Source organism: Bufo bufo, chromosome 3 (assembly GCF_905171765.1).
Source record: "Bufo bufo chromosome 3, aBufBuf1.1, whole genome shotgun sequence".
Taxonomy (NCBI): Eukaryota; Metazoa; Chordata; class Amphibia; order Anura; family Bufonidae; genus Bufo; species Bufo bufo.
Window position 1 is genome coordinate 367,326,335 of NC_053391.1, and position 24,259 is coordinate 367,350,593.

A 24,259-nucleotide genomic window follows, 5' to 3' on the forward strand; every position below is an offset into this window, starting at 1 on the left:
GATAACCCCTTTAATTGTACTGTCATGTTGTCTGAAACGTCTGGTAAAATACAACTCCCAGCATTTCGTTTGACAGTAGGAGTTGTAGTAGGAGATGCAAGAATATTCTTTAATAAATAACTCAACAATCTGCTCTTAATGTCTTAAGCGATTTTATTAGGAAGTAATAAGTTCATTACTATATTGTAAACATTGTTACCTCATAGATGAAAGAAAAACTATTCCCTATATTCCTAAAGTCTCTACTGTGCTTTCTACTGTGCTTGACACCAGCTACTATCTATCTGTTCCATGCATTTCCTGTCCTAAGGTTGTACCTCCTGTAGGACAGCAGGCTCTTGTCTATTCCTCATGCTCCTCGTTCATTGTGCTTCTATATGGCTTTTCAGAGCAGCGAGGACACTTTGGGACCTGTGGACTTCTGAATGGTGAGTCTTCGGTCTTACTGCGTCATTGTCTGTTAGCATTCTACTTCTTGTAGTCCTCCCTAGTGGATACTCTCTGTCATATCTTCATTGGGAGATGGCGGCGCATCCTGGTTTTCTGCCAGATTCAGCTTTTGGCTAAGTAATCTTTGTTAAGGATGTATAAGAATAGTTATGTTTGTGCAATATTAGTTTGTGAGTATTCTTTACTTTCTATTTGTTTGTAACCCTCATTTTTAATTTACTCACTTACATCCATCACCCTGTCCCTAAAGGATTTGTGTTAGATGCAATATTCAGCTTTATTTTTATCTTTCTTTTACCGCTTATATCAAAGGGGTTGTCCAAGATTTTGATATTGATGACCTGTCCTCACATTAGACCCCACCAATCTGATATTGATTAACACCCTGCATCCCAGCCAGTCAGCTGTTACCTTGTAGCCAGAAGTTGGAGCAGAGCTACATAGCATTATCCATTGTATAGTGTACAGAGCAGGTAACTGCAGCGTTGCTTTCACTGAAATAAATGGGAGCAGCAATGCAGTTACCAGCTCCATCCACTACACAGTGGATGGAGCTGTGTAGTTCTGTTGCTGGATACAAGGTAACAGCTGATTGGCCAGAGTGAGGGTCTCGGGTCCCTCCGATCTAATATTGATGGCCTATCCTGAGGACAGGTCTTGCACCATCAGAACTGGTTGGACAGTGTCAGATTGTGTAGTGACTGTTAAACACCCAGTTGACCAACTGTGCATACATTTCTATGGGGGGAAACTGTAAAGAACAAGAGATGATGCTCCAGAATTGTTATTTCATGGGGAATACAAAAATGTATCAAAACAGACAAATCGGGCTTTGTGACAAATTCTCTTTAACCCCTTAACGATCACCCACTGTCTTGATAGCCCATTAGGGCCTCAGTCTGCAATGATATCTTTCAGCATCGCTGCAGTTAAGGGGATTAACGGCTGCTGGAGAGCTTCTGCGCTGAGAACTAGCAGATAGTTAAAGCCTCTGTTCTAAGCGTAGGCTTCACTTCACAGCTAGGGTCGGAGGAAGCTCTGATCTTGGCTGTTAATCTTTTTAACTGCAGCGGTGCATACCGCATCATGATCAAAGGCAACTTCCCCTACGATCGGGTCACCGGGTTTACCAGTGACCTGTTCAGCGGCTGGGGGAGTGACATGCAGTCAGCCCTGAGGACCTATGAAGGACCCCCGGCCTGTCTGCATCATGCACGCATTAGATAAAAAAATAAAAATACTGATATTAGGTATTCACATGACCATGGGACCTGAAGTTGATTTCGAGTTAGAGAAACTGAATAGCTTGCTGTGCTAGATGGATAGTAATGGCAAGATGGAACAACCCCTTTAAGGCTTTTTCAGGCCTGGTCATTAAGGGGTTAACTAAGTTCTGCATGATATAGCATTTTATTTTTTTATGTAATAAAGTATTTTTCACTCTAAAGTGTATTTTCCTCAGTTACTCTAGCTCCCATTCCTATCTCACAAAAGTGAGGAAAAGTGGCAGTTTGTCTTTTAGTCCGATCGCTAATGAACATTTCCATTATGGAAGCGGTCATCAGCAGGGAGGCGCAGCGATCGGTGAGTGAAGCGCTGTGCTGGATCTACCCACCCTCCCTGGTCTTTTTCTGGGGCCCAGCTCTGCACTGTGTCCTGACTGCATACAGAGTCAGGACGTAGTACACGGTGGTGCGCAATATAACCTGATGCTGTGCGACATCAGGTCACAGTGCAACGCTAGCGGGAAGACTAGGGAGGGTGAGTGAGAGGCAGCTCCATCTGGAGCAATCGAGGTAATTTTATTTAATTATTCATTTTTAAACATCTGCTCTGAGGTCTGATCAGCAGCAGCGGCCCGGCTGTATCTGGCAGCATCGGTAAAAGCACCGATGTCGGCAGATTAACCCCCTGTATGCCGCGGTCACGCTGACCGCGGCATACAGGGGGTTTGCGGCAGCTTGAATATCCCCATCGGGTCCCCGTGCTGCAATGACGGGGACGCAATGGCTGCTATGGCAGCCCTGATGCCTTGAACAGGTATCGGGACTGCCAGCTACGGAAGCCCAGGAGATCAAGCCCCAGGGCTGGGTCTCCTAGGCAACTGTTAGGCCCCTTTCACACGGGCGAGAATTCCCCGGGTGCAATGCCTGAGGTGAACGCATTGCACCTGCACTGAATCCGGACCCATTCACTTCAATGGGGCTGTGTACATGAGTGGTGATTTTCACGCATAACTTGAGCGTTGCGTGAAAATCGCAGCAAGCTCTATATTGTGCGTTTTTCACGCAACGCAGGCCCCATACAAGTGAATGGGGCTGCGTGAAAATCGCAAGCATCCGCAAGCAAGTGCAGATGCGGTGCGATTTTCACGAATGGTTGCTAGGAGACTATCGGGATGGGGACCTGATCTTTATTATTTTCCCTTATAACATGGGAAAATAATAGCATTATTAATACAGAATGCTTAGTAAAATGTCCATTGAGGGGTTAAAAATAATAAACAAATTTAACTCACCCCATCCACTTGATCGCGTAGCAGATCTCCTCTTCTTTCTACTTTCTCCAGGACCTGGTTAAAGGACCTTTGAGACGTCACTGCGCTCATCACATGGTCCATCACAAAAAGTCTAATACCAAGCGATCAAAAAGTCATATGTCCCCTAAAATAGTACCAATCAAACCGTCATCTCATACCAAAACACATGAGCCCCTACATAAGACAGTCGCCAAAAAAAAACTATGGGTTTCAGAATATGGAGACACTAAAAAAAAACATTTTTTTCAAAAATACTGTATTATGTAAAACTGAAACAGCAACCAAAAAAATGTCATATTTGGTATTGTCGTGTCCGGAACAACCTGCTCTATAAAAATACCACATGATCTAACCTGTCAGATGAACAATTGTAAATAACAAAAATAAAAACGGTGCCAAAACAGCTATTTTTTGTTAGCTTGCCTCACAAAAAATGTAATATAGAGTAACCAAAAATCATATGTACCCTAAAATAGTACCAACAAAACTGCCACCTTATCCCGTAGTTTCCAAAATGGGGTCATTTTTTGGAGTTTCTACTCTAGGGGTGCATCAGGGGGTCTTCAAATGTGACATGGCAGCTTAAAATTATCCCAGTAAAATCTGCCTTCCAAAAACCATATGGCGTTCCTTTCCTTCTGCGCAATGCCGTGTGCCCGTACAGCAGTTTACAACTAAATGTGGGGTGTTTCTGTAAACTACAGAATCAGGGCAATAAATATTGAGTTTTGTTTGGCTGTTAACGTTTCCTTTGTTACTGGAAAAAGTGGATTAAAATGGAAAATCTGCCAGAAAAGTGAAATTCTAAAATTGTATCTCCATTTTCCATTAATTCTTGTGGAACACCTAAAGGGTTAAAAAAAAGTTTGTAAAATCAGTTTTGAATACCTTGAGGGGTGTAGTTTCTAAAATGGGGTCATTTTTGAAGTAGGGGAGGTTTAAACCCCCATATTCCAATGGTTTGTATAGGTATTCCAATTTTAGCCTAACTCGTTTTCTTCCCCACACTAAATCATTAATTATTCTTTCCATGAGTTTAAAGTATTTATCTTCTATCCACATAGGTGTATTCCTGATCACATACAGGCATTGTGGTAAAATCACCATTTTGACCAGTGAAACTCGATCAGCTCTAGATAGAGGAAGTTTCAACCAAATCCCTATTTTTGCTCTGATTTTTGTTATTAATAGGATCAGATTAAGTTGGACAAAGTTTTCAAACCTGGGCGATATCGTCAAGCCCAAGTATTGAAGGGTATCTACAACATCCAACTGGGTTATCAAGACCTCCTTATGGGATAACGGGTCTATTGGCATCAAACTGGTCTTAGACCAATTTACAGTGGGATGCGAAAGTTTGGGCAACCTTGTTAATCGTCATGATTTTCCTGTATAAATCGTTGGTTGTTACGATAAAAAATGTCCGTAAAATATATCATATAGGAGACACACACAGTGATATTTGAGAAGTGAAATGAAGTTTATTGGATTTACAGAAAGTGTGCTATAATTGTTTAAAAAAAATTAGGCAGGTGCATAAATTTGGGCACCACAAAAAAGAAATGAAATCAATATTTAGTAGATCCTCCTTTCGCAGAAATTACAGCCTCTAAACGCTCCCTGTAGGTTCCAATGAGAGTCTGGATTCTGGTTGAAGGTATTTTGGACCATTACTCTTTACAAAACATCTTTAGTTCATTCAGGTTTGATGGCTTCCGAGCATGGACAGCTCTCTTTAAGTCACACCACAGATTTTCAATTATATTCAGGTCTGGGGACTGAGATGGCCATTCCAGAACGTTGTACTTGTTACTCTGCATAAATGCCTTAGTGGATTTTGAGCAGTGTTTAGGGTCGTTGTCTTGTTGAACGATCCAGCCCCGGCGCAGCTTCAGCTTTGTCACTGATTCCTGGACATTGGTCTCCAGAATCTGCTTAAACTGAGTGGAATCCATGCGTCCCTCAACATTGACAATATTCCCAGTCCCTGCACTGGCCACATAGCCCCACAGCATGATGGAACCACCACAATATTTTACTGTAGGTAGCAGGTGTTTTTCTTGGAATGCTGTGTTCTTTTTCCTCCATGCATAACGCCACTTGTTATAGCCAAATAACTAGTTTCATCAGTCCACAGCACCTTATTCCAAAATGAAGCTGGCTTGTCCAAATGTGCTTTAGCCCACCTCAAGCGGCACTTTTTGTGCTGTGGGCGGAGAAAAGGCTTCCTCTGCATCACTCTCGCATACAGCATCTCCTTGTGTAAAGTGCGCCGAATGGTTGAACGATGCACAGTGACTCCATCTGCAGCAAGATGCTGTTGTAGGTCTTTGGTGCTGGTCTGTGGGTTGACTCTGACTGTTCTCACCATTCGTCGCTTCTGTCTATGCGTGATTTTTCTTGGTCTGCCACTTCGAGCCTTAACTTGAACTTAGCCTGTGGTCTTCCATTTCCTCAATAGGTTCCTAACTGTGGAAACAGACAGCTGAAATCTGAGACAGCATTCTGTATCCTTCCCCTAAACCATGATCGTGAACAATCTTTGTCTTCAGGTCATTTGAGAGTTGTTTTGAGACCCCCATGTTGCTACTCTTCAGAGAAAATTAAAAGAGGAGGGAAACTTACAATTGACCCCCTTAAATACTCTCATAATTGGATTCACCTGGGTATGTAGGTCAGGGGTCACTGAGCTTACCAAGCCAATTTGAGTTCCAATAATTAGTTCTAAAGGTTTTGGAATCAATAAAATGACAACAGTGCCCAAATTTATATACCTGCCTAATTCTGTTTAAACAATTATAGCACACTTTCTGTAAATCCAATAAACTTCATTTCACTTCTCAAATATCACTGTGTGTGTCTCCTATATAATATATTTAACTGACATTTTTTATCGTAACAACCAACGATTTATACAGGAAAATCATGACGATTAACAAGGTTGCCCAAACTTTCGCATCCCACTGTATGTTTAACCATTTGGATGATTCTTGGGAGAGTTATTTCCGTGTGGTCTATAAAAAAAAGAACATCATCCGCATATAAGGAAATACGATCGTCCACTCCTAATGTTCCGAATCCTTTAATTTGATCATCCTGCCTAATGGCCAGAGCTAGGTGCTCGGTGTAAATATCAAATAACAATGGTGATAGTGGACAGCCCTGGCGTGTACCTCTATTTAGATCAAAACTAGTAGTCAGGATCCCATTAAGACTCAGTTTCGCCGTAGGGAATCTATACAGTAATTTAAGGGTATTTATAAATTTCTCCCCAAAACCCATCCTGATCAGAACCCTCCAGAGAAAACGCCACTCCACCCTGTCAAAGGCCTTAGAGGCATCCAGTGACAGGATGGAGCGGGTGGCCCCCCCAGGGGCTTGTATGTTAGCAAAGAGCCGATGAAGAGTATGATGAGTGCCCTTGTTTGGAATAAATCCATTCTGATCTGGATGGACAATGGAGGAAATGACCCTAGAGAACCTTGTGGCCAAAATCCTTGCGAGGAGCTTTACATCTGCATTAAGCAGTGAAATCGGTCTATACGATCCCAGATCTATGGGGTCCTTGCCTTTTTTTGGAACTAGTGTTATTACAGCTTCGATCATTGAGTCTGGCAGTTTCCCATCCTCCACCGATTCAGCAAAGACCCCCAAAAGTCTAGGAAAAATAATCTCCTTATATTTACTATAAAATTCATATGGGAGTACATCTGAACCGGGGGTGGAATTACCCGAACATAATTTAATTGCCCCATCAAGTTCCTGAATCGAAAAATCTACCTCAAGTGCTTTCTTTTGGGCCACGGTAATAGTTGGAAAGACAATGCCATCAAGATAAGAATCTATCATTTCATCTGTAACTTTAGAGTCAGCTTTATAAAGGTCTGAAAAATAATCCAAAAACGCTTTCTCTACAGAACTTTGTCCACTAGCCATCCTACCATTGGCCAGTCGGACATTGTCTATATATTTTTTGGATTCCTGGCTCGAAATCACTCTAGATAGAAGTTTCCCAGGTCGCCCTGATTCTGTAAAATATTTTTGCCCCTTAAAAAATAAACTTTGTTGGGCCTTGTCCAACAAAAAGTTGGAATATGCTTGTGTAGTCTTCTGCATATTTTCCCTATTTTCCTCTGTCTTATTTGTAGAGAAGGATTGTGTAGCTGAGGATGCTAGTTCTTCTAAGTTTTTCTGTTTTTTCCCATACTCCTTTCTCAGGTTCACAATGTTACTGACCATTATTCCCCTCATATAGGCCTTAAAGGTATCCCATACCACCTGTTTTTTTGCTGAGCCATAATTTGTGTCCCAAAATCGGTTAATTTCCTTTTGTATTATCTCATGTCTCTTTATTACTGATAGCCAATAAGGGTTTAATCTGAATGGGGGCCTCTCTATATGTTTCTCATGGGTCGGACAAAGTTCAAGGAGTAGGGGTAGATGGTCTGAGAATGATCTTGTCTCATACTTCATTCGTTTTACAAATCTCACATATTTTCTATTCATCAGGGCAAGGTCTATTCTAGACATGGATCTGCCTGAATTACTGATGCATGAGAAAACCCTTTTCCCGTGGCCCAAATGTCCCCAAACATCTTCAAATCCGGCCTCAGAACAAAACCGTGCCAAGGGGGACCCCTGTACAGGAGTTTCCTCCTTGACACCCGAAGAGACCCTATCCAACACAGGATTGATAACACAATTGAAATCTCCAATAATCAGTGTTGGACACTCTGGCCATTTATCCTTAAATGTTAACAACGAGTTGAGGACTGAGAAATAGAATGGAGGTGGAATATAGACAAAGGCCAAAATACATGTCTTCCCCATCAACCTGCAGTATAGGAAGACAAATCTCCCTTGTTGGTCAACAGAGGATGCCCCGCACACGAAATCAACTGTTCTATGTATAAAAACGGTAACTCCCCTAGAATAACTAGAGAAAGTGGAGTGATACGTATGTGCAGCCCATCCCCTGCCGACCATCCTGGAGGTCTCCCCAGTAAGATGCGTTTCCAACAAACATACTATTGCTGGGAGATGGATCCGCATCAGATCAAAAACTGCTTGTCTCTTTCTTCTATTCCCCAGGCCCCGTACATTCCAGGCAAGAATTCTGATAGACATTATAGAACACAATTTCTAGAAGAAAAAAAAAAAGGGAGACGCATCGCAGCCCGAACCCAGGGAGAGCGCAACGCTACACTCACGTCATCACGTCCCCCGACATGGTGTCTCTTCCTCCCTTCAGTCTCGCTTCAAAGGTTATTTTATTGCCGCTCAGTTATTGATGTGTTATGAATGGAAAAATAGTGCACTTTTAACCTCTTGCCGCACACGTAACGCCGAAAGGCGTCATTGCGGCGGCTCTCCTAGGCTACACTAACGCCGATTGGCATCATCTCGCGCGAGCCGAGATTTCCTGTGAACGCGCGCACACAGGCGCGCGCGTTCACAGGATCGGAAGGTAAGCGAGTGGATCTCCAGCCTGCCAGCGGCGATCGTTCGCTGGCAGGCTGGAGATGCGATTTTTTTTAACCCCTAACAGGTATATTAGACGCTGTTTTGGAAACAGCGGCTAATATACCTGCTACCTGGTCCTCTGATGGTCCCTTTTGTTTGGATCGACCACCAGAGGACACAGGTAGCTCAGTAATATGTAGCACCAAGCACCACACTACACTACACCCCCCCCTGTCACTTATTAACCCCTTATTCACCCCTGATCACCCCATATAGACTCCCTGATCACCCCCCTGTCATTGATCACCCCCTTGTAAGGTTCCATTCAGACGTCCGTATGATTTTTACGGATCCACTGATATATGGATCGGATCCGCAAAACACATACGGACGTCTGAATGGAGCCTTACAGGGGGGTGATCAATGACGGGGGTGATCACCCCATATAGACTCCCTGATCACCCACCTGTCATTGATCACCCCCCTGTAAGGCTTCATTCAGACGTCCGTATGATTTTTACGGATCCACTGATACATGAATCGGATCCGCAAAACACATACGGACTTCTGAATGGAGCCTTACAGGGGGGTGATCAATGACGGGGGTGATCACCCCATATAGACTCCCTGATCACCCCCCTGTCATTGATCACCCCCCTGTCATTGATCACCCCCCTGTAAGGCTCCATTCAGACGTCCGTATGATTTTTACGGATCCCCTGATACATGGATCGGATCCGCAAAACACATACGGACATCTGAATGGAGCCTTACAGGGGGGTGATCAATGACAGGGGGGTGATCACCCCATATAGACTCCCTGATCACCCCCCTGTCATTGATCACCCCCCTGTCATTGATCACCCCCCCTGTAAGGCTCCATTCAGATGTCCGTATGTGTTTTGCGGATCCGATCCATGTATCCGTGGATCCGTAAAAAACATACGGACGTCTGAATGGAGCCTTACAGGGGGGTGATCAATGACGGGGGTGATCACCCCATATAGACTCCCTGATCACCCCCCTGTCATTGATCACCCCCCTGTAAGGCTCCATTCAGACATTTTTTTGGCCCAAGTTAGCGGAAATTTTTTATTTTTATTTTTTCTTACAAAGTCTCATATTCCACTAACTTGTGTCAAAAAATAAAATCTCACATGAACTCATCATACCCCTCACGGAATCCAAATGCGTAAAAATTTTTAGACATTTATATTCCAGACTTCTTCTCACGCTTTAGGGCCCCTAAAATGCCAGGGCAGTATAAATACCCCACATGTGACCCCATTTCGGAAAGAAGACACCCCTAGGTATTCGCTGAGGGGCATATTGAGTCCATGAAAGATTGAAATTTTTGTTCCAAGTTAGCGGAAAGGGAGACTTTGGGAGAAAAAAAAAAAAAAAAACAATTTCCGCTAACTTGTGGCAAAAAAAAAAATATTCTATGAACTCGCCATGCCCCTCATTGAATACCTTGGGGTGTCTTCTTTCCAAAATGGGGTCACATGTGGGGTAGTTATACTGCCCTGGCATTTTAGGGGCCCTAAAGCGTGAGAAGAAGTCTGGGATCCAAATGTCTAAAAATGCCCTCCTAAAAGGAATGTGGGCCCCTTTTCGCATCTAGGCTGCAAAAAAGTGTCACACATCTGGTATCGCCGTACTCAGGAGAAGTTGGGCAATGTGTTTTGGGGTGTCATTTTACATATACCCATGCTGGGTGAGAGAAATATCTCGGTCAAATGCCAACTTTGTATAAAAAAAATGGGAAACGTTGTCTTTTGCCGAGATATTTATCTCACCCAGCATGGGTATATGTAAAATGACACCCCAAAACACATTGCCCAACTTCTCCTGAGTACGGCAATACCACATGTGTGACACTTTATTGCAGCCTAGGTGGGCAAAGGGGCCCACATTCCAAAGAGCACCTTTCACCGGCCATTTTTTTACAGATTTTGATTTCAAACTACTTCTCTCGCATTCGGGCCCCTAAAATGCCAGGGCAGTATAACTACCCCACAAGTGACCCCATTTTGGAAAGAAGACACCCCCAGGTATTTCGTGATGGGCATAGTGAGTTCATGGAAGTTTCTATTTTTTGTCACAAGTTAGTGGAATATGAGACTTTGTAAGAAAAAAATAAATTTAAAAAAAATCATCATTTTCCGCTAACTTGTGACAAAAAATAAAAAGTTCTATGAACTCACTATGCCTATCAGCGAATACCTTAGGGTGTCTACTTTCCGAAATGGGGTCATTTGTGGGGGTTTTCTACTGTCTGGGCATTGTAGAACCTCAGGAAACATGACAGGTGCTCAGAAAGTCAGAGCTGCTTCAAAAAGCGGAAATTCACATTTTTGTACCATAGTTTGTAAACGCTATAGCTTTTACCCAAACCATTTTTTTTTTTACCAAAACATTTTTTTTTTATCAAAGACATGTAGAACAATAAGGCTGGGTTCAGACCTGAGCGTCTTTGATATGCGCGTTTAACGCGCGTTTTTGACGAGCGTTTTTTGCAATAGTAAACGCGCGTTTGACGCGCGTTTGTGTGATTGACTGCAATGTCCTATGGCCACAAACGCGCGTCAAAACGCCCCAAAGAAGCTCAAGTACTTGTTTGAGCGTAGGGCGTTTTACAGCGCGTTTTTCAGCGCTGTAAAACGCTCAAGTGAGAACCAGGGCCATAGGGAAGCATTGGTTTTCATGTGTTGAGCGTTTTACAGCGCGTTTGAACGCGCTGTAAAACGCTCAAGTGTGAACCCAGCCTAAATTTAGAGAAAAATTTATATATGGAGGTCCTTTTTTTTGTGCAAAATTTTACAACTGAAAGTGAAAAATGTCATTTTTTTGCAAAAAAAAATCGGTAAATTTCGATTAATAACAAAAAAAGTAAAAATGTCAGCAGCAATGAAATACCACCAAATGAAAGCTCTATTAGTGAGAAGAAAAGGAGGTAAAATTAATTTGGGTGGTAAGTTGCATGACCTAGCAATAAACCGCTAAAGTTGTGGAGTGCCGATTTGTAAAAAAGGGCCTGGTCACTAGGGGGGGTATAAACCTGTGGTCCTTAAGTGGTTAAGGAGCCTAGTAGGGATTTATTTACATAACAATATATTCACTCTCTTGGAATCTGGACTTTTGTTTAGTCAACGGAGTTATAAAGAGACTACAAAATTACTTTCTAAATTCTGGGCTACTACTAGAATATGGTTGAGGGTAAAGGGTTCACTTATATTCACGCCTCTTTGGCATAACGCACATCTACAGATTCTAGATGGTATTGCAACGGATACATTTTGGCAAAAGAATAGTATTCTCTACATTTCACAAGTAGTCAAGGATAGAGAGATTAAGTCGTTCACGGACTTTAGATGTTTGCAGCTGCTGTCGGCACTATCTAGTTTGGATGATAAATAGAGATGAGCGAACTTCTGTTTTAAGTTCGGCGTCTAAAGTTCGGCTTCCAGTTAGCGGAGGATCCCGATATGGATTCCGAATTCCGTTGTGGTCCGTGGTAGCGGAATCAATAATCGGCCATTATTGATTCCGCTACCACGGACCACAACGGAATTCGGAATCCATATCGGGATCCTCCGCTAACCGGAAGCCGAACTTTAGACGCCGAACTTAAAACAGAAGTTTGCTCATCTCTAATGATAAATGAATACTGGATATAGATAGTTCCTGTTTTTAAATGATTGGACAGGGACGACACCCCTAAGAATTAAGATTTCAAATATATACAAACTATTACTAAAGGCACGGTTTTGTGATACACAATCACCAGGACAAAGGGCCTGGGAGTTGGATTGTCCAAATATACAATTAGAAGGGTGGGGGAATATTTTTATTAATCTAGGTTCACTATCTCAAAATTTCAACCATGTTCTAGTGCAGTTTAGTATCTGTCACAGATTATATGTTACCCCTCTATGGTTAAACAAATGTGGGCTAAGAGATACATCTAAGTGCCCTAGATGTGATACCTTTTGTGTGGATTACCTCCATATGATCTGGACTTGTCCAGAACTTAGAAAATATTGGAATAGCATTAATAACTTCCTTATTTACAAACTTAAAATGCGAATCCTCTTTGAGCCACAATTGTTCTTGCTGAATGATCTCTCCACAATAAGCAACCATAAATACCAAAAGATTCTCTTAGGGAGGATATTGTTGTTAGCTAGAATCTTGATCAGCCGGAGCTGGTTTGCTCGTCATACTCCAGAGCTAAACACCTGGATAAACTTAGTCAATAAGGTAAAAAATTATGAACAGATTCTCTATAGGCAGAGAGATGTAGACGAGAATTAAGATATGGGATGGCTGGAAGATCTGATCGACTGTAATGTTTTATATTAAATTCTCCTTTTTTTTTCCCCTTTCTTTTTTTCTCGTCCTGTCTCCTGCCCCTTTCTTCTCTGTTGGGAGGGGGTTGGGAGGGGGAGGGGAGGGTGGACGCATCACAGGGCTGGGGTGGGGGGGTGGGGGGTTGGGTTGGGGGGAAAAGGGAAAAGGAAGAGGGAAAAGGAAAAAAGGTATTAACTATATTGAGTGTTTACTCAAATTCTTTCCTTGTGTATTCTTTTTATATACTAATAAAGATATTTAAAAAAAATAAATAAAATGGGGTCATTTTTGGGTAGTTGCTATTATGTAAGGCCTCTTTCATTCGACCGTATGGCTTTTTCTGTATTTTGCGGTCTGTTTTTCATGTGTTGTTCCGTTTTTTATTTCCATTTCTGTTCCGTTTTTCCGTATGGCATATACAGTATACAGTAATTACATAGAAATAATTGGGCTGGGCATAACATTTTCAATAGATGGTTCCGCAAAAACGGAACAGATGCGGAAGACATACGGACGCATTTCCGTATCTGTTACATTTTGTTTGCGGACCCATTGACTTGAATGGAGCCACGGAACGTGATTTGTGGGCAATAATAGAACATGTTCTATTTTTCAATGGAACGGAAATGGAATGCATACAGAGTACATTCCATTTGTTTTGCGGAACCATTGAAATGAACGGTTCCGTATACGGAACGCAAAAAACTGTCATGTGAAGGAGGCCTAAGCCTCACAAAGTGACTTCAGACCTAAACTGGTCATTAAAAAGTGGGTTTTGGAAAGTTTCAGAAAAATTTCTAGATTTGCTTCTAAACTTCTAAGCCTTCTAACGTCCCCAAAAAATAAATTGGCATTCACAAAATGATCCAAACATGAAGTAGAAATATGGGGAATGTAAAGTAATAACTATTTTTGGAGTTATTACTATCTACTGTATTATAAAAGTAGAGAAATTGAAATTTGGAAATTTGTAACTTTTTCCAAATTTATTGTTAAATTTGGTATCTTTTTATAAATAAAAATTACATTTTTTGACTCAATTTTACCACTGTCATGAAGTACAATATGTGATAAGAAAACAGTCTCAGAATGACTTGGATAAGTAAAAGAGTTTTAAAGTTATCACCACATAAAGTGACACATGTCAGATTTGCTAAAAATGGCCTGATCCTTAAAGGGATTCTGTCACCAAGTTTTGGGCTATAGAGATACGGACATGCACGGCTAGATCGCCGCTAGCATGTCCGCAATATATCTGTCCTATAGGGCTGTGTGCTTTTAATTTCTTTAAAAAAGGATTTTATAGATATGTAAATGAGTCTTGTATGTGTCCAAGGGGCTGTACGAACCTTCCTGGAGCCCAGCCGTGCCCAGCCACGCCCGCCTGTGAAGGAGCCCAGCACCGCCTATGTCCTCCGAATCTCCTCCTTTCATCAACTATAGATTGCCGCATCGCGAGATTACGGCAATCTATAGTTGATGAAAGGAGGAGATTCGGAGGACATAGGCGGTGCTGGGCTTCTTCACAGGTGGGCGTGGCTGGGCACGGCTGGGCTCCAGGAAGGTTCGTACAGCCCCTTGGACACATACAAGACTCATTTACATATCTATAAAATCCTTTTTTAAAGAAATTAAAAGCACACAGCCCTATAGGACAGATATATTGCGGACATGCTAGCGGCGATCTAGCCGTGCATGTCCGCAGCTCTATAGCCCAAAACTTGGTGACAGAATCCCTTTAAAGAGGACCTTTCACCGACCCTGACATTGTGAACTAAGTATCATGACATATACAGCGGCGCCCAGGGATCTCACTGCACTTACTATTATCCCTGGGCGCCGCTCCGTTCTCCCGTTATGTCCTCCGGTATGTTCGGGGACTTGGTTATAGTAGGCGGAGTCTGCCCTTGTTCTGCTGGGCGTCTCCTTCTCCTAGGCTGTAGCGCTGGCCAATCGCAGCGCAGAGCTCACAGCCTGGGAGGTTTTTTTCTGGGTCCTTAAGGGGTTAATGGAGGTTGGATGGTCTGATGGGAGGGCTGATCTGAGGCTGGTGAAGCTTGGGGGTCTGAGAGTTTGACCTAAGGCTGATGGAGCTTGGGGGTCTGATATGAGGTCTTAGGTTTTTTTTTCTTTTTAAGTTATCTCAATTGCCGTTTTCTCTTATCCCCATGCTTCCTGGTTTGTCATGTGTCTGCTGTCCCATCATTCCTTAGGACAGTGAGATGTGTCCTGATATCAGCAGATCATGTGACACTAACCACTCCCCTTGTTCTTGCCATTGACACTTTCCTACCTCCTGCATTACAAGACTCCAATGCAGGACATAACCTACAGCAGGGATCAGCAACCTCCGGCACTCCAGCTGCTGCGAAACTACAACTCTCAGCATGCAAACTTACTCTGCTGTTCTTGTAACTCCCACAGAAGTGAAAGGAGGATTCTGGGAGTTGTAGTTTCAGAACAGCTGGCGTGTTCGGAGGTTGCTGATCCCTGACCTACAGCAACTGAAAATGATAATAGATTTGCCAATGGTAGGCTAATGACTTTAGAAAAAGGCAGTTTGGATAAATGGCAGTATTTGGGAAAAGTGATATCTGTTGGGCGGGATACATTTATATTATTGAAACAATCCTTTTAACCCTCTAATTCTTGAAAAATTCGAGGGCTTTAATACTATATTTGTAAAAAATAAAAAATAAAAATGAGTGAGCTGAGCTATGTAAACCTAGCATCAGTGCTCCAGTTTGTACATGGGACCTCCCCAATGGCAGATTGGGAACTTAAAGTGTCCCTGGAAAAAAAAACTAAAAGTGGCCCCAAGTTGTAGGTGAGTTTGAACTGAAAGGCAGGGCAACACAAGTAGGTGGGGCCAGCAATACCACAGTACAGCACAAAATAATGCCCCGGCAAACCCAAATACCACAGTGCATTAGGATGATGATGCCGTTGAATTCAGGAGGGACCTGTAGCTTCTGGCCAAGTGCACATGTACAGCCCCCTGGATCTCACAGTCCCGAAGCTGTATGAGTAATTCTCACTGTATTACTCATACAGCCAATGCATTACAATACAGAAGTATTGGAATGCATTGTAAAGGATTAGACCCCCAAAAGTTCAAGTCCCAAAGTGGGACAAAATAAAAAATAAATAAAATAAAGTGAAAAAATAGTTGAAAAAATAAAGTGAAAAAATAGTTGAAAAAATAAAGTTTCCCCCCCCCCAAAAATTAAGTTTCAAGTAAAAATAAACAAAAACTAAATTTTCCCCAAATAAGGTTTAAAAAAAAATGGTAAAAAATAGGGGGGGGGGGGAGAAAAGTTTACAGGTATTTCTTAGGTATCGCCGCGTTCGTATCGACCGGCTCTATAAACATATCACATGACTTAACCCCTCAGATGAACACCGTAAAAAATAAAAAATAAAAACTGTGCTAAATAAACCATTTTTTTGTCACCTTACATCACAAAAAGTACAACAGCAAGCGATCAAAAAGGCGTTTGCCCACAAAAATAGTACCAATCTAATCGTCACCTCATCCCGCAAAAAATGAGCCCCTACCTGAGACAATCGCCCAAAAAAAAAACAACTATGGCTCCGAATATGGAGACACTAAAACATCAATTTTTTTTGTTTTAAAAAAGCTGTTATTGTGTAAAACTTACATAAATAAAAAAAAGTATACATATTTGGTATCGCCGCGTTCGTATCGACCGGCTCTATAAAAATATCACATGAGCTAACCCCTCAGATGAACACCGTAAAAAATAAAAAATAAAAACGGTGCTAAATAAACCATTTTTTGTCACCTTACATCACAAAAAGTGTAATAGCAAGCGATCAAAAAGTCATATGTACCCTAAAATAGTGCCAATCAAACGGTCATCTCATCCCGCAAAAAATGAGACCCTATCTAAGATAATCGCCCAAAAACTGAAAAAACTATGGCTCTCAGAATATGGAGACACTAAAACATAATTATTTTTGCTTCAAAAATGAAATCATTGTGTAAAACTTACATAAATAAAAAAAAAGTATACATATTAGGTATCGCCGCATCCGTATTGACCGGCTCTATAAAAATATCACATGACCTAACCCCTCAGATGAACACCGTAAAAAATTAAGATAAAAACTGTGCTAAATAAACCATTATTTGTCACCTTACATCACAAAAAGTGTAATAGCAAGCGATCAAAAAGTCACACGCACCCTAAAATAGTGCCAATAAAACCGTCATCTCATCCCGCAAAAATCATACCCTACCCAAGGTAATCGCCCAAAAACTGAAAAAATTATGGCTCTCAGACTATGGAAACACTAAAACATTATTTTTTTTGCTCAAAAAATGAAATCATTGTGTAAAACTTACATAAATAGAAAAAAAGTATACATATTAGGTATCGCTGCATCCGTGACAACCTGGTCTATAAAAATATCACATGATCTAACCTGCCAGATGAATGTTGTAAATAACAAAAAATAAAAACGGTGCCAAAACAGCTATTTCTTGTTATCTTGCCTCATAAAAAGTGTAATATAGAGCAACCAAAAATCATATGTACCCTAAACTAGTACCAACAATACTGCCACCCTATCCCGTAGTTTCTAAAATGGGGCCACTTTTTTGGAGTTTCTACTCTAGGGGTGCATCAGGGGGGCTTCAAATGGGACATGGTGTAAAAAAAAAACAGTCTAGCAAAATCTGCCTTCCAGAAACCATATGGCATTCCTTTCCTTCTGCGCCCTGCCGTGTGCCCGTACAACAGTTTACGACCACATATGGGGTGTTTCTGTAAACTACAGAATCAGGGCCATAAATATTGAGTTTTGTTTGGCTGTTAACCCTTGCTTTGTTACTGGGAAAAATGGATTAAAATTGAAAATTTGCCAAAAAATTTAAATTCTGAAACTTCATCTCCATTTGCCAATAACTCTTGTGGAACACCTAAAGGGTTAACGACGTTTGTAAAATCTGTTTTGAATACCTTGAGGGGTGTAGTTTCTTAGATTGGGTCACTTTTATGGAGTTTATACTCTAGGGTTGCATCAGGGGGGCTTCAAATGGGACATGGTGTCAAAAAAAAAAACAGTCCAGCAAAATCTGCCTTCCAAAAACTGTATGGCATTCCTTTCCTTCTGCGCCCTGCCGTGTGCCCGTACAACAGTTTACGACCACATATGGGGTGTTTCTGTAAACTACAGAATCAGGGCCATAAATATTGAGTTTTGTTTGGCTGTTAACCCTTGCTTTGTAAAAGTAAAAAAAATATTAAAATGTAAAATCTGCAAAAAAAAAGTGAAATTTTGAAATTGTATCTCTTTTCCGTTAATTCTTGTGGAACACCTAAAGGGTTAACGACGTTTGTAAAATCAGTGTTGAATACCTTGAGGGGTGTAGTTTCTTAGATGGGGTCCCTTTTATGGAGTTTCTACTCTAGGGGTGCATCAGGGGGGCTTCAAATGGGACATGGTGTCAAAAAAAACAGTCCAGCAAAATCTGCTTTCCAAAAAACCGTATGGCATTCCTTTCCTTCTGCGCCCTTCCGTGTGCCCGTACAGTAGTTTACAACCACATATGGGGTGTTTATGTAAACTACAGAATCAGGGCCATAAATATTGAGTTTGGTTTGGCTGTTATCCCTTGCTTTGTAACTGGAAAAAAATTATTAAAATGGAAAATCTGCCAAAAAAGGGAAATTTTGAAATTGTATCTATATTTTCCATTAATTCTTGTGGAACACCTAAAGGGTTAACAAAGTTTGTCAAATCAGTTTTGAATACCTTGAGGGGTGTAGTTTATAGAATGGGGTCATTTTTGGGTGGTTTCTATTATGTAAGCCTCGCAAAGTGACTTCAGACCTGAACTGGTCCCTAAAAATGGGGTTTTTGAAAATTTCTGCAACATTTCAAGATTTGCTTCTAAACTTCTAAGCCTTGTAACATCCCCAAAAAATAAAATATCATTCCCAAAATGATCCAAACATGAAGTAGACATATGGGGAATGTAATGTAATAACAATTTTTGGAGGTATTACTATGTATTATAGGAGTAGAGAAATTGAAACTTGGAAATTTGCCATTTTTTACACATTTTTGGTAAATTTGGTATTTTTTTATAAATAAAAATGAATTTTTTTTACTTCATTTTACCAGTATCATGAAGTACAATATGTGACGAAAAAACAATCTCAGAATGGCCTGGATAAGTCAAAGCATTTTAAAGTTATCAGCACTTAAAGTGACACTGGTCAGATTTGCAAAAAATGGCCAAGTCCAGAAGATGAAATAGGGCCGAGTCCTTAAGGGGTTAAAATATATACTATCACTTTGCTTTTTAATTAGAGGTGTCTTCTCATTAACAAAATGGGAAAAGGGAGGCCATTGTGTTGTAAAATGTAAAGGCAAAATGAAGCAGAGTTAATTCCTTAATCTTCTCTGTCTGCCTTGCAGCTTCTTTGTGTATTTAGAAATAAGGAAGATGGATGAAGTAATGTATATGCTGTCATAAAGTGTTTCTTTACAGTTATATTTAAGGAATGTAATAGCTGAAAGTCTGCAAGATGAACACTAGATGGCGCTATCATTCTTTCATAGTTTATGCACTTGACTGTTATTGCTTTAGAATCTCCAGGAGCATTGTAAGATGCCAGCTCAGTAAAAGAGCAGTTCTTCTTTGGGGTAAAATTTCCCTGCCATTACAACCATATATGATCTGGGATCTAAAGGGTATTTTGTTTATTAGCGACAAGCACAGGACATTGCTTCTTGCAGCTTCACACTGTCTTGTCACAGACATACACGTTGGAGCTCCTGTTCCCACTGTATATAAATCAGATTCTATAATCTCCTGACCTTTTCCATGATGTATGAAAATATCAGAAGCACAAAAACGTCAGGCAGTGTAGATCATTTTATGTCACAGGTTAAGGCCTCATGCACACGGCCGTTGTTTGGGTCCGCATCCAAGCCGCCGTTTTGGCAGCTCGGATGCGGACCCATTCACTTCAATGGGGCCGCAAAAGATGCGGACAGCACTCCGTATGCTGTCCGCATCCGTGGCTCCGTTCCGCGGCCCCGCAAAAAAAAAATAACATGTCCTATTCTTGTCCGCGCTTTACGGACAAGAATAGGCATTTATATTGAAGGCGGTCTGTGCCGTTCCGCAAATTGCGGAACACCCACGGACGCCATCCGTGTTTTGCGGATACACGGTTTGCGGACTGCAAAACACACCACGGTCGTGTGCATGAGACCTAAGGGAAAGGGAAAACACCAAATACACACTGTGGCAAACCTAGCCACTTCAGTATATCAAAGACTGGGTTCATGTGTTAATTTTACACTCTACAAGACTGAGGGCATTCATATGCTAGTTTCACGAACAGATGTGTATGCCACACATCCCCTCCCCTCAGCCTGGGAGATAACCCCATTAACATTGTATCCATTGTGTTCTATGGAACAATACCCCCAGAAAATTATACATTCTCTAATCACAAACTGCTTACAGGCCACACATCGCCTCAGCCTGAGGGATAACCCAATTGACATTGTAGCCATTGTGTTTCTACTGAACAACCAGACAAATGCTAAGCAGGTCATTGATTACTTTTTGTCTTACAAGTAAAGAACCATAAGGGAATAGCATTGCAGGTTAAGTTTTCCACAGAGTCCACCAGGGGAAAACCCCTGGAATGCCATTATGGAAACCCCTTGCATGGGGACTTGTATATAAATTGTTACATTACAATAAGGGTCCATTCACACATCCGCAATTCTGTTCCTCATTTTGCGGAACGGAATTGCTGACCCATTCATTTCTATGGGGCCGCACAATGTGCGGACCGGATCCAGAAATGCGGACCCGCACTTCCGGGTCTGCATTTCCGTTCCCGAAAAGAATAGAACATGCCCTATTCTTGGTCCGCAATTGCAGACAAGAATAGGCATATTCTATTAGTGCCGGCGATGTGCGGTCCGCAAAATGCGGAACACACATTGCTGATGTCCATGTTTTGCGGATCCGTAGATCCGCAAAACACACACGGATGTGTGAATGGACCCTAAAAGAGTTGTTGTTGACTCCCAAACTGTGTGTCGGCCAGTTCTTGGGAAAAAGGGATTATACTTACGCTACCTGTATCGTGTATGCGGGATAAGACTACCAGCGGAGATACCGTGGATTATACTATTACTCTGCTACAATTGGTGGCAAGCGACGGGATTCAAACCTCACAGCAAAACAGCGGTTCGTTGAAACAGCCATTCGTATAAAAACCGGAGTTTGGGAATATGTTCGGCTATACGAATGGACGGTGAATGGAGATGAACTATGCCGCACTGAATCGAGCTACACTAAAAGAACTGTTGGAAGCAAAGGGTAAAATAGCTAGCAATAAAATGAAAGCTACCCATATTGCCGAACTCATGGAGGGAGACCGAGCAAATAATACGGCACCTCCACCACAGAGGGAAGAAACCGAGTTCCAAAAAGAACTCAGAACCAGATTAGAGTTTTACCCAGAAACACCACCCACGGAGACATTGGAAAGATTAATGGCAGATGTACAGGAGTATATCATGGCCAGGCAGCTACAAAACAGGCCGCGAATCCAGAGAGGGGTCACCAGCACCATCCAGCATTACCCAGGGAAAAATTAAGATTCCCTATCAAGCATTTAAAAATTATGCTGATACAGAGGATGACATTGACGGATATCTACAGGACTTTGAAAGATTGTGCCAGCTGCATGATATCATCCCCGCAGACCTGGTACTCCTGCTCGCCGGTAGATTATCTGGCTGCGCAGCAGAGGCATACCGCGCAGTTCCGGATGAGGATAGCAGAGACTACCAGAAGGTGAAACAGGCCATTCTAGCTCATTATGCCATTACCCCCGATGCATGCAGACGTAGTTTCCGGGAACTTAAAAAGCAGGAAAAGGATTTTCATGCAGAATGGGCTCACTGCTTACACAGAGCTGCCATGGGGTGGATACAAGCGACCCAAGCCACTACCCTGGAGGACCTACTACAACTGGTCCTCCTAGAACAATTCTTCAAGGGGCTGGCACCAGAGGTACAAGACTGGGTAAGGGATCGATAGCCCCGTACCCTACACGACGCAGCCAAACTAGCGGACGAGCACCAAGACACGAGGCGATACCAACGTCGTCATCCCCCCCCCACACACACACACACTTATTCTCCAGACCTGCTTTACCCCTTCACGAAGTCTTGGCTCATGTTTGGGGGATGGGATAACTACACTCTTGGGGATTGCTATATCACAATACTCCCCTGAGTATAAGCTCTTGTAAGAGTTTGTTCCTGGTTCCTGCTCTTTGGATTTAGGAGAGGTTCACCCACTGGAAGCTGAAGCCCGGTCTTGGATCCAGCGTGGGTGGAGGACGGCGAGACCCCAACCAAGCTGCGGTAGTTCGTGGGGTCTGTGGTGGTTACGATGTCAAGTGGAGTGCTTGGAGCCCTTAGGAAGCACTAGGAGCATCCATCAATGGAGGTACCCAGTCGGGGTGCCAGGAGATCTGTTACACACACCACAACGAATAGACAACAAGCTAGGCCTCAAAAGCTAAGGAAGAGGGATGGTGACCTCCTAGTAATCCCTAGGCCTTTCCCTAACTCCTGCCAGTATGAGCAGATCCTGATGGTGGAAATACTCATACACCGGATACCTAAAGCCCTGCTAAAACTGACGAGCCCTAGGATAGGTAGCAGGGGATGAGACAGCTAGTTCCTTCCAGAATGAAGGAGCCTGCGTCTCCCTGAGGCCTAGAAACAACACACACCAGATAATAAGAAACAGCGAAGGCAACAAGTACTTAGCTTAGAGATGTATGGAGAAGCAGGAGATCCAAGACAAACCAGCACTAGCAACTTCAAGCAGAAACTATGAACCGCATGGTCAGCAGTGTGAGGCGGATCTAAATAGAGCCTCATCACTGATAACGAGCGGCGCCTGAGGAGAGATGAGATCCTGCCAAACAACAACATACATAGAGGAAAACAGAGAGACCTGTCAGATAGCCTCACGTGCAGCAAGTCTATCCGATCTTCTCACCTCTCTCACAGAAGGGACCATGACATTTTATCCCTATAGAGGTTCCAATTATTACTCCAACTGCTCAATTTTATGGGAAGACCACCATAACAGCCATCTTTTTTGGTATTTCTTATGTCCCATACATTTCTTTATTGGCAAGTTTTTATGTATTTCACTAAAGCAGAATGGGAAGGTAGAAAACAATGAGTACCCTGGAGCCAAACTTCATGTTTTTGTCTGACCATCTTACAGTTCCAATGACAATAAAAAGTACCTGTGATTTATCACAAGTAGTGATGTCTTCTCCTTTACTGTTTCTACTTGATCACACTCTGATGACTAACATTTATGACATATCCATAGCATTCTAGAAATACCTTATCTTATCTGAGACCCTGTCTGGTGGCTGATACCCTATAAACAGAATCGTGCATTTTCAAAACTCAGGCAGCCCTATGTGCTAAAATAACAAAAGAATCTATGCTCACCCCTTCTCTCCTATGCTTCTTTCAGCATGCGCTCGGGTCCTCCCTGCCACTGGCATCATCTTCCTGGCTGCAGAGGAGACATAGGTCACTGTGCAGCCAATCTGTGGCCTCAGCAGTACATGGGACATCATTGCTGAGCATGGAATATCACCTCTGCAGCCTGGAAAATGATGCCACTGGCAGGGAGGAGCCGGGCGCATGCCGCAGCCAGAAAATCAAACACTAGTGGGAAGGCAGCAGTGCAGGAAAAAGCAGGGGAAAAAAGGTATAGAGTATAGATTCTTTTGTTAGAACAGTACATTAACAGGGGAGTTTTTTTTATTTAACTTGGACACCCCTTTAAACATTTTTTAAAGAATTTTAGGTGTTTTTTTTTTTTAATTGTCCATGTCACTAAAATTTTAAAAGAATCCTAAAATCCTGCAGTTTAGATAGTCTCCACATTTCACAGTTGGTAATGTTAACATTACATCTTCTAACCCTCCATGCTAAATAAACCTTCACAGGTCACAGAGCATGTCTAGAACACTCTCCCGTAGAATTCAATAAATATCTCCAAATAGATGCTGTAATGCATTGTGTACAGAAAACAGAATAAAAAAAATCTGCAGTTAGAAAAAAAAAATAGATTAGAAAAAACCATGTGTCACTATCTGGTTTTAATTAGTGAAAAAATATGGGTGATACATTCCCTTTAAAGGGAGTCTGTCTCCTACTCTGAGTTCCTCTCTTGTGTCTGTCCCATGCAGAGATCCTAAAAAAAGTACTTTGTAAAGATATGCAAATTAGCTGTTGTAAGTGCCCAGGGGTGAAGTTACGGCTGCAAGTGCCCAGGATGCTCAGCTATGTGCCCAGATAATCTCTCCCCTTGCGGTCCTCTCCTCCTCTCCTACTTCGTCCTCC

The 24,259-nt window shown here is 42.1% G+C and overlaps 1 protein-coding gene across 1 annotated transcript in view; it reads right to left on the bottom strand.

Moving 5' to 3' along the window:
• Positions 1-156: 156 nt before the first annotated feature.
• Positions 157-24,259, bottom strand: part of CCDC28B (coiled-coil domain containing 28B) — a 68,258-nt gene continuing 44,155 nt past the window's right edge. The window contains exon 6 of the mRNA XM_040421929.1: positions 157-563. Coding sequence (XP_040277863.1) covers positions 488-563 — 76 coding nt within the window. The 3' untranslated portion in view covers positions 157-487. The remainder of the gene's footprint in view (positions 564-24,259) is intronic.